This window comes from Pseudophryne corroboree, chromosome 8 (assembly GCF_028390025.1).
Source record: "Pseudophryne corroboree isolate aPseCor3 chromosome 8, aPseCor3.hap2, whole genome shotgun sequence".
NCBI classification, from domain to species: domain Eukaryota; kingdom Metazoa; phylum Chordata; class Amphibia; order Anura; family Myobatrachidae; genus Pseudophryne; species Pseudophryne corroboree.
This window is the reverse complement of record NC_086451.1, coordinates 454877438-454888746: the sequence shown is the minus strand read 5'-3', so window position 1 is coordinate 454888746 and position 11309 is coordinate 454877438. Positions and strand designations below refer to the sequence as shown.

The 11309-nt window shown below is 46.4% G+C and overlaps 1 protein-coding gene across 2 annotated transcripts in view; it reads left to right on the top strand.

Annotated features, from left to right (window-relative positions):
• The first annotated feature begins 9888 nt into the window (after positions 1–9888).
• Positions 9889–11309, top strand: part of LOC134949616 (uncharacterized) — a 67888-nt gene continuing 66467 nt past the window's right edge. For both annotated transcript variants that reach the window (XM_063938315.1, XM_063938314.1), the window contains exons 1-2: positions 9889–10035; positions 10778–10905. In XM_063938315.1, the coding sequence (XP_063794385.1) occupies positions 9901–10035; positions 10778–10905 (263 nt within the window). In that variant the 5' untranslated portion in view covers positions 9889–9900. The remainder of the gene's footprint in view (positions 10036–10777; positions 10906–11309) is intronic.

Genomic DNA, 11309 nt, shown 5'->3' with positions numbered 1-11309 from the left:
ACGGACCAGGAGGTCCAGAAACAGACCAGGAGGTCTAGGTACAGCAGACTAGGAAGTCCGCTATAGATAGAGTCAAGAAGCACAACACCAGGAGGGTTGGTGCAATACCCATATAGGCCATTAAGCTCTGGCTGAAGGAATTCGCAGCCACAATTTTTGATTCCACTGGTCGTTCCGCACATAAGATTAGTTGCTTATGTGCAGAACGATTGTACCGCATGTAATTGTGTGCATTAGTTAGTAACTTGACCCAGTACCATTTGCGTACGCTAGAGGGGTCATAAACGCTATTTGTACATTCTAACGTGATTTGTGTAAAATTTTTTATTTTAAGGGAGGTTCGCTGGTCACTCAGGAATTCTCTAACAACCGATACTTGCTGGGGACGGGTAACCTACTCCCACAACGCCCCAGTAAATAAAGGTTCATAGGGGCCCTAGGTTGGGTACAGCAGCTCTGAGTCAGTGATTGAAGTACTGGCCAACGTGGGCGAAGAGTGAGTGGAGGTACTCGGTAAACATTCACCGTCAGTCTACCCCGGACATCTTGGTTTTTGTAAGGGTTCGCTGAAGACCCTGATTTGAAGGTCAGAGGTAGCGAAAGCAACACCTGCAAAGATGGGGGCCAGTTGTTCAGGTAGGGGGCGATCAACCCTGGTCCAAGTTGATTCAGTAAACCGACCAATCGGGTCGGCAAGGTATATCATGTGTGAGAAATACGGTTCACACACAGAGGTTTTGTGCGATGAATGGGAAAGAATGACTGTGCATGACGAGGAAAAGTTCCCACGGGTAGGCAGTTTTAGCCCCAAGGTGTTACAAAATCTAAGGAGAAGGATATGTCTCATTAAATCTGCAAAGAGACGGATCAAATATCATGATTGTTTACAGTTATGGCAACGGGAAAGTGAAATACAAGGAGAATTAGCTTACACCGCTGACTCTCACTTTGGTAAGAAAAATATGGCAACACGAGAGAAAGTGGTTACAGAGAATGGCACACTGGGGTATGATAAACATGCACTTAGTAACTGTATAGATGATAAGAATAATTGTAACGAATGTAACAATGATAAAAGTAAAACTGTTAAATGTACAACTGTAACCCGTGCAAGTTGCACTCCATGTTAAACTTCCCTCAGGATTACAAGCAAGAAAGTGAACCCAGCACGATGTCGGCACCTTCTCCAGCAGCCATCATACAAGACATCCAGGTGGACGCGACCCAATCGGTAAAGGCAGTAGTCAAACCCCCTAACGGAGGGTCAGGTGAGGTCGTGTCCACAGGTACGTACAGTGTTATATATCACGCACAAACAAATGTATCTCATATTGCAGAACCAACACAAGATGATGTAGTTGAACTTAACCCTGTCAGGGTGATCACAGTCCCAAATGGACAGACTGACGCTCAGGGAGTCATTCCCGCCAGGGACAGTGCAATGCGCCGTCCCTGGTCCCGGACAGAATTAAGGACAATTATGTCTGAATTCCCTGATCCTAGGAATGATCTAGTTGCATATCAGAGGTTTATTAAAGAACTAGGAAACTCCACAGAACCCACCAACAAAGAGTGGCGGACAGTGCTGAGGGCATGTTTGCCCTCCAGTGTTGACCCTGCGAAGTTTATTACTGATTGTAAGTTAAACACAGAAGTACCTCGTACGGAGGAACACAATCAGGAATGTATTAAGCAGATCAACCGACAGTTAGGAGTATATTTCCCAGCCGTTGTCAAGTGGAACAAAATCTTCTCCATAAGACAAAAAGAAGGGGAAAGTACTTCTAATTATTTCAATCGAGCACTGCAAGTAATGGCTAGAAACACTGGGATCACGGACATCAAAACAAATGTACATCATAGGGAGGTAGCTGTGTCCGTATTAATGGACGGCTTAAAAGACACACTGAGAATCAGGGTACAGACCTCTCTACCTAACTGGAGAAATATCTCGGTGGCTGCATTAAGAAAATCCGCTGTTGGGCATGAGCAAAACATCAGCAAGCACAGGGAAACACAGGGAGGTAAGAAGCCCCAAACCCCTGTGAGAAATTCAAATGTGATAGTTTGTTATCATTGTCACAAAGAGGGACATTTTGCAAGAGACTGTAGACTTAAAAGTACGCAAAACTCATATCAACCCCCTAGACAACGGCATGACCGAAATATCCAAAGAACCAGGGAAGCACAGGGAGAGCGGTTGATGGTGATGAGCATCCAAGCCCTAGAGGAGGCATCAAATCAACCAAAACCCCAGGCCCCTGGCACATGGAGGAAGCCAAGGGTTTGTTATCTTTGTAAAAGAGAAGGGCACTATGCCAGCAACTGTAACAGCCCACATAAAGTCAGACCCCCTAGACAAGAAAACGAGCAGAGTCATGATACACAAAATTGTAATCAGGGATCATATAAGAAGAATTTTGGGCCGCACCTGTAATTTGCAGCCAGTTAATCATTAGTCGTGACAGTAAACCTGAGGTTACAGTTAATGATATTGGGAGGTCAGTTCCGTGTAGACACAGGAACGGCCAGGTAAACTTTGTAATTTATCTGTAAATGTTTATTTTTCCCCATCTCTGACGTTCATCGGCAGAACTCAAACATCACATAGCTACTTGGTCTTTGCAGAAGTCTACCTAACCCCAGTGTGACCTACCGACATCGGTGTGTCCTGGCCAGGCACAAAAGGGTGAAGTGTGGAAATACTGGTGGGGGAGACTGCGCAAAGATACCAATGGATGTGATGGTGTGACAGCCTGATGGTGAACGGAAGATCTGACAATGTTTTTTTGTTTGTTGTTTTAGGTAACATATATATGAATTGTTCTCTCTCTCGTTTTTTTTTTTATCTTCTCTCTCAATGTTCTCATGCTTTACAGATGGTATGTCACACATCAGTTAGACAAATGGTAATGCAAGATTTTTGCTCCTTACAGAAAGATCGCAGATTTGGAAGGAATATTGTATCACTAGAATGTTCGTTTGGAAGACTGAGAGACAGCACCTTTGAGATGACAACAGAGCAAGAAGAACAACAAGACTAGAGGACAAAAGCATCGTAACATTTTTCTTTCCCCTAAAATTATTTTCTGTACCCCCATTACAAATTTCTCCTTTTCCTCCTATAAGATGGACTTGCCCCAAGAGACTGTGATACGGATTTTCCTGGTGACCATGATGTTGACCAGAGCAGTCTGTTTCGGTGAGAGTCCATGGAGGTCGAGAAAGGATCTGGAATCGGTTCTGATGACCAGGATGGAGGCGTAGTTTTCCAAGAGCAACATAATCACAGAGTAAAGGCGAGTATCAGAAAACGATCTGGTAGCATTGACAATAGAAGGAATTGTGAAGGATTGTTGGCTGAAGAGAACTGCATCTGTAGGCATTGTGACAATATAGTTGAGGATGGGTGCATAAAGAAATGTCAGTCCAGTTTTAATGTCCACATGGACCGGCATCCATTGAGTGACTATCACTCCTTAGTGGGTAAAGTGTTAAAGCAGACAGACTGTTGGGTATGCTCTCAAGTACCTCAAGGTCATAGCAAATCAGGACTAGTACCATTCCCTTTAACTGTAGGAGAGGTACTTGAGTTAAGTGGTGGGAGGCCGGTGGACAAGAGGTTTAATATCTCTAGTCCTCCTAGTTTGAAGCTCCACCAGTATCATGTGGATAAGTCCTTAGTATGCTTTAACATTTCCAATCCCCGAAAGCCGGGAAATTGGGAAGTGTCATGGAGTAATCAAACCATGACATTTTCATATAGAGCCGACAGAATGCCCATAGACACAGAGCTTATACGCCAGATCGCCAACAGTGGAAAATATTTCCGGTATAGGTATACTCTAGGAAGTAGGACCATGCGAGTTGGAGAAGTATCACCAGGATACTGTGCACATATCGTACAACCTGATACGTGTACTAGACAGATGGGAGAGATAGGGTTAGGAGATTTCACATGGAAAATTTGTAACATGGTAATGTCATACTCTGTCCCATATGTTCTCCCCGATGATGCATATTTCACATGCGGGAGAAAGGCGTATAAGTGGCTTGCCCCAAACTCAGAGGGATTGTGTTACATTGGAAAAGTACTGCCTGAAGTAATGACTGTATCCCATAACAAAATGAAAGATATTCACCGCGGTGCCCAAGCTCCTTATACTCACACTCATTACGAGCACATCGTTAAAAGGCACCTGATAGAGAGGACAGAGCATCCGGCCTCTGATCTGATCCATGAATCCACCGGGATTCAATTCCTACTCGCGTTAGATATCACTCGTACCGCCAGAGGAGTGATTAATTATATATATATATCTGAGCTAGCGAACTTGTTAGACAATATCACCGAAATGTATGACGACACGTTCAGGTACACTGGGAAAGAGTTACAAGCCTACAAAACAGAGCTGGTTCAGCTTAGGATGATTCTCAATTATCTCACAGCAGTGACAGGCGGGTATTGTGTTACCCTAGCAACTCAGTATGGTGTAAAGTGCTGCACGTATATTACAAACAGCACTGAGGACCCGGCCGAGGTCATAGACCAAAAGATGGATGACATTTTGCAATTGAAGTGGGAGTTTCGAAGGAAACATAATCTCACTCTCGCTGCTGTGGGTAATGAGCTGACCAGTTGGGTGTCATGGTTGAACCCACAAAATTGGTTCTCTGGTTTAGGAGAATGGACACAAGGTATTATAATGGACGTAGGGAAATTTCTCTTGTGTATTCTGGGAGTCGTCATATTGGTTGGCCTGATATTTAGATGCGTTCGGGCTTTAACGAAGTGTAAAGGTAGTACCAGAGTGATGAGTCTGAGGAGCGAGGACACTGTAATAACAACAATTAATTTGATTTATGACCCAACGATAGAGACAATGTTGTGATGAAAATGTGATTCCACGGTCCGTTTCTTTCACCCGTTTCTCCTTTGTTTTCCTCCAAGGTACAAAGACATCCGCTTGGAAGAAGAATTTGACAACCTCTTTTATACAGACCATTGATGAACTATGCTACAAGCCCCCAATATCCCTAGTGACTTTAACTTTTACGATAGCCCAATACTTTAGAGACTGTAACTTTATGAACAATGGAAAAGCTTTTGCTCGCTATTTATAGCAAAAGCACAGAGAGACATCAGACAACATGTACATCAAGACAAGACATCAGACAAGACCTCAATCGGTGACTGTTTATATAAACTCACATAGTTTACGACTGCATTTATAACGATTGTTTCTTATCTTCATCTCTACAACCTCCAGGTAATGACACACATAGTCGACAGGGAATATAGACACATATATCAGCATTCACATGTTCCCCCCTTCATGTATCATCAACTAAATGTGCTCCCCATTTGTTGCAACCAAAAGCCGAAAAGAGCTCGGTAGAGTTTGACAGCCCATCCACAGACCCTTGACACGGGATAAGAAGGATTCAAATGTATACTTCGCAATACCTCGAAGCTTGATTTAAAACACGTACGGCACGATGATACATGACCCCTTAAACATGGATTTCATACACACATGCTTTTACTATCTCACTAGGTCATACTTTTCCTACCTTCTCCTCTCCTCCCCTTACCCAATCATAAAAAGGTGTTTACATGATGACATATATTTTTCTGTTTTGTTTAGGAAGTGGCAGTTGTTGGAGACTGCCAAAGGGTGGACTGTCAAAGTCAAAAAATATCGTTATTCTCATGCCTTGTACTAACCCCATGCGCTTGCCCGCTGCTCGTGCACCCATTCCCCCGTGCGTACGCATCCCCTCAGGTTGCGTAAGGGACGCTCCGACGTCTCCTGCGCATGGAGATGTGTATTTACGGCGGAGTTTGCAGGCGTCTAGCGAGCGACTCGATCGCAACATATTTAATCCAAATAGTGCATTTTGTAGGTTATGGTCTCCTTAATAATATCAGTAAGTTTGTTTAGTGTAACTGGTTTATGGACGGAGAAATCCCTCTTTACATGATACGAAGGGTCAGACTGGTTTTGAGCAGTGGTGTTTAGTATGCAACGGTAGAGTATATTATTAGAAACATTCCGGTATTGGTTTGAGAGAAATCAATCGCTCCTGCGAATAGTTATGTCTATAAGAAGTTTATGGACATTTGCTATATTTGCAGTTCATTATCCATGCGGCGGGAATCCTGAGATTCCCTCCCACCTGAGCAGTATGAAATAGTCACAGCCCACCTGTTTGAATCAACCTATGACCTTTTGTTATAATGTAAGAACAGATTCCTGCGTCCAATGAACAATGAGATTGTAGGCCCCTTTGTAGTGTACTGTATGCAGTGTATATAAGGCAGCCAGCTTGGGCCAGCTCAGTCTACTCTCCACAAAAGGTTTTCATCACTGACTAACTTGAGAGCTGGTACCAGGACTGCGCAGCAATCATTCCCCAGTGTGTAAGTGTGTCTCTGTAACCAACTTGTTCTCTGTTTGTATTTGCCATACTCTCTCTCTCTCTCTCTGTTATTGTTAAACTGTTGTATATTGTATATGTGTAGTTATTATGTTTAGATATTGATGTTAGCCTGTAGTGTATAAACTGTTAACTGTATTTTCCCCTTTTACATAACTAAATCTCGTTAGTAAAGGTTTTGGAACCTTAGCAAGGTATTGTGTGTTTATTACATTGCTGAGAGTATTCAGAGCGTCTCAATCGCTCAAGAGGCTTTTATATAATAGAGGTTAATTAGCATTGCATTGTGTTCACTTTACAAAACCAAGGTTTACAGTATAGGCTCAGCCTTTCATTGTGTCGCATACAAGGTTTACTGTGTGTCATCCTGTGAGCGTCTTCCTTTTGTGGGCACGGCGTCCGCTACGCTAGTAGCGTAGCATTACGGTACTCGGACCGCCTATAGCGTGCTCGATACCCAGCTAAGCCATGAGCGAACGTGCCGCTCGTGCGTCTCGACCACGGCCTAGCGTCTGCTACGCTAAGTGCGTACCCTTACGGTACCCTGTACGCCCATTGCGTACTGAGTCTCTTACCAATATATAGTGAATGTTATAAGATAAATATTTAGCTTTATCACCGGTTAAAGTGTGCTTTGTGCCTTGTTTGTATATTGCATAATGTGATTTAAGTAAATTTGTATTGTTTACATTCACTACAGATGCTGCAGTTGGAGATCCCAATGTGGGAATACCAGAAACCCTGGATACAATGGAGCACTACTGCTTATAAAAAAAATAAAAAATAAAATAAAAAATAAAAAAATTACCATGTTAACAAAATAAATGTTTTGAACCCCAAATTGGGGTGTTGTGGTGTTTAAAAAGGAAGTAACATATGTAGAGATGTGTCATCACTTTTAAAGGGTTAAAATGAGTGAGAAATTAATAGTTAATCAACTACTAAGACATTCCCCCCCCCCCCCCAAAAAAAAAAAAAACCCCAGAGACATGACAGGTAGGAGCTGATTGTTTGGTACTTTAGCCAGGGCTGTTTCTAGCCAATTTGGCTCCCAGTGCGAGATTGAAAAATGCACCCTCCCCATTGACATAACTAAAAAATGCGCCCCCCCCCCCCCCTCCCCATAGATATTAAAACAAGTAAAAGGTATGTGAGCGCATTAGCACGCGTGCGCTACCGGTAAAGGGGCGTGGTCTCTAAAATGGGCGTGGTCTAGTCTGAAAAGACTACCTTACACCCCATTTTTTTACCTTGCACCGACAGATCACGGCGAGCACAGAACAAAAATAAAAAATATATAGTATGCCATACAACGCAATGCCCTTGATACATTAAAACATAATTTTCCACATTACGGCAGGCAAGAGTCCCCATTTTCCACATTACGGCAGGCAAGAGTCCCCATTTTCCACATTACGGCAGGCAAGAGTCCCCATTTTACATATTACGGCAGGCACGTGTCCCCATTTTACACATTACGGCAGGCAAGAGTCCCCATTTTACACATTACGGCAGGCAAGAGTCCCCATTTTACACAGTACGGCAGACACGTGTCCCCATTTTACACAGTACGGCAGACACGTGTCCCCATTTTACACATTACGGCAAGCACGTGTCCCCATTTTACACAGTACGGCAGACACGTGTCCCATTTTACACATTACGGCAAGCACGTGTCCCCATTTTACACATTACGGCAGGCACGTGTCCCCATTTTACACATTACGTGAGTCAAGTGTCCCCATTTTACACAATACAGCAGGCAAGAGTCCCCATTTTACACATGATGGCAGGCAAGAGTCCCCATTTTACACAATACGGCAGGCAAGTGTCCCCATTTTACACAATACGACAGGCAAGTGTCCCCATTTTACACAATACGGCAGGCAAGAGTCCCCATTTTACACAATACGGCAGGTGGCGGGGTGAGTGGGGGAGAGAGAGAGAGGCTGACTTACGTTTGAAGCGGTTCTTCCCGCTCTTCAGCCGCCTCTCCCTCGTTTGTGCGGCGCCGGCCAGCTTGGCTCCCCCTTCTCCCTCCTCCCGAGTGCCCAGCTCGGGGGGCGGAGTTTTGCGGAATGACGCGATTGCGTCGTGACGTCACGTCACACCCGCGTCATTCCGCGAAACTCCGCCCCCCGAGCTGGGCACTCGGGAGGAGAGGGGATTCAAAGAGCTCAAAAAGTGCCACGGCGGGCTCTCCGTGCGATTGCACGGCTCGCCCGCCGCAAGAAACGGCACTGACTTTAGCACTCCCCATTTTAACACAGATTCAAGCATCAAGCAGATATGGTAAGCTGTGTTATGTACATTATGTCAGACAAGGTTTTTTCTAATTAATAATATGTGGTACTGATCACATAGGGATTCAAATTTTTATAAAATATATATTGGAATCCGTAATTGCTAATTGTTATTGTGCAATTAGGTGCTCAAAGGGGGTCATTCTGACCCATTCGCGCGCTGCTTTTTGTCGCTGCCAAGCGAACGGGTCCCTACTGCGCATGCGCAGGTGCCGTAGTGCTCGGCGCATGCCAGACGGCCGAAGGCCGTAGCAGGGCTGCGGTCGCCTCTGCCTGATTGACAGGCAGAGGCGATCGCTGGGCAGGAGGGGGCGGAACGGTGGCGTTTGGCCGCCGTTTCGTGGGAGCGGTCCGGCCAATGCAGGCTTGGCTGGACAGAACAGGGGGCGGGCCGCAGCGGCTGCGTGACGTCACACGCAGCCGCTGCGGGCCGGGGAGCGATGAGTAGCAAGCAACTGTGCTAAATTTAGCACAGCTACAATCATTCACACTGACATGCGGGGGGACGCCAGCACAGGGCTAGTCCGCCCCGCATGTCAGTCTGGCCCCCCCCTCCCCCCCGCATGTCAGTCCGGCCGCCCTCGCAGAAATGCAGAGGCATCGCACAGCGGCACTTCAAGAGTAACTCCCGGCCAGCGCAGCTTTAGCGTGCTGGCCGGGAGCTACTCACCGCTCTCCAGCCCGCAGCGGCTGCGTGTGACATCACGCAGCCGCTGCGGCCCACCCCCACGTTTGGTCGGGCCACGCCTTTGTTGGCCGGACCAAACCCATGAAACGGCAGCCAAATGCCGCCGTTCCGCCTCCTCCCGCCCAGCGATCGCCTCTGCCTGTCAATCAGGCAGAGGCGATCGCATCCCTGCTACGGCCGTCTGGCATGCGCCGGCGCACTACGGCGCCAGCGCATGCGCAGTAGTGACCCGTTCGCTCTGCTGCGTTAAAATGCAGCGAGCGAATGGGTCAGAATGACCCCATTGTCCCGTTATATATTTGCCTCCTATAACTCCTAGGTCACAGGTGAATGGTTCATGGTATCGTGTATTTATGTGATTTGCAGGCTGTTTGCTTTGTGTGTTTGAATAATAGATAGACATTGCCCCCTGGCTGCACATCTCGGTCCCCTTCGTCCATGTATATAAGTGACACGGGAGCGGTGACAATGATTGCCAGCACTATGTCGCTCCTGCTGCGCTCGCTGCTTCTCTGCCTGACGCTGACGTCCAGCATTAGCGGCGACCCTTCCCCGTCATGCAGATCCCTGAGTGATTACACCCACCAGCTGTCACAGAGAGAGGTGAGGTAACCCCTTGTCTGTCTGTCCGCACTGACCCTGTGGGCTAAATGTAATAGTCTGCGAGAAGCAGGGAGCGCAGGATTTCATGTGAGTTGGGCGGATTTTTAAAGCACCAATCATTTACACAGCATAACCAGGTTGGTTTTGTTGTGTAAATGATTGGCGCTTTAAAAATCCAGCTAGACTCGCACGAGATCCCGCACTTTGCTGTCCGGCGTTCAGATAGTCACCGCCCAAGGGGGAGTGTAATTTTGCCGTGCAAGTGTACGATCCTATGTGTACGCCGAGCTGCAAAAATTCACTGTGTGCAGTCTCTGCGCAGCCCAGGACTTACTTCTACAGTGCGATGAGAACAGGCTGATCGGGGCCGGAGCTGAGGTCACTCACCCTCCCTGGTAACGCTTGGGAACACCTGCGGTTTCCCTAACACTCCCAGTAAACGGACAGTTACCACCCACGAACAACCTCCTCCTGTCAATCACTTTGCAAACGCCCGTGCAAATGAAATTTTCGCACCATCCCGTCGCTGACCATTGTGGTTGACTGACGCGCGTGCGCATTGCGGTGCATACGCATGCGCAGTCTATTGCTGATCGCCCGCTGTGTGCGAAAACACCCCCTCTGTACTGTGTGTCTGTACCCAGCTAGTGTGTGTGTGTGTGTGGGGGGGGGGGGGGGGGGGGGGGGGGGGGGCAGCAATGTGACCACAATATAACAATAATGGAACTGTCTCTTGTACTAGCTGGAGGGCCGCTGGTATCTCTTCTACAGCGCTGCACATGAGTCAGGATTGGGCACCATCATTTCCTCTGTGCTGGACTTTCACGTCACCGATGATGACCACGCGCAGGTCCGACAAGTTATAAAGCAGTAAGTAACACAAAGAATCACTGTTTAAATAATCACATAACTCTATAAGATTTATAATGTATTACTGAGACCCCTCCTTGCACTGATCAGATGCTCATTTACTATCCGACAAATACATCCTTCTGTAGCTAATAATTACTGGTATTGTCCATCCCATAGACACATAGGGGGTATCCAATTACCTGAGAAGTTCCAGCCGTATTTTTTACGGGCTATTCAATTTGGTCGCCTGTAAAAAAATGTATTTTCTTATGAAAACACACAGGTTCAGTGAGACAGGTTCAATGAGACAGGTTCAGTGAGACAGGTTCAGTAAGACAGGTTCGGTGAGACAGGTTCAGTGAGACAAGTTCAGTGAGACAGGTTCGGTGACACAGGTTTGGTGAGACAGGTTCAGTAAGACA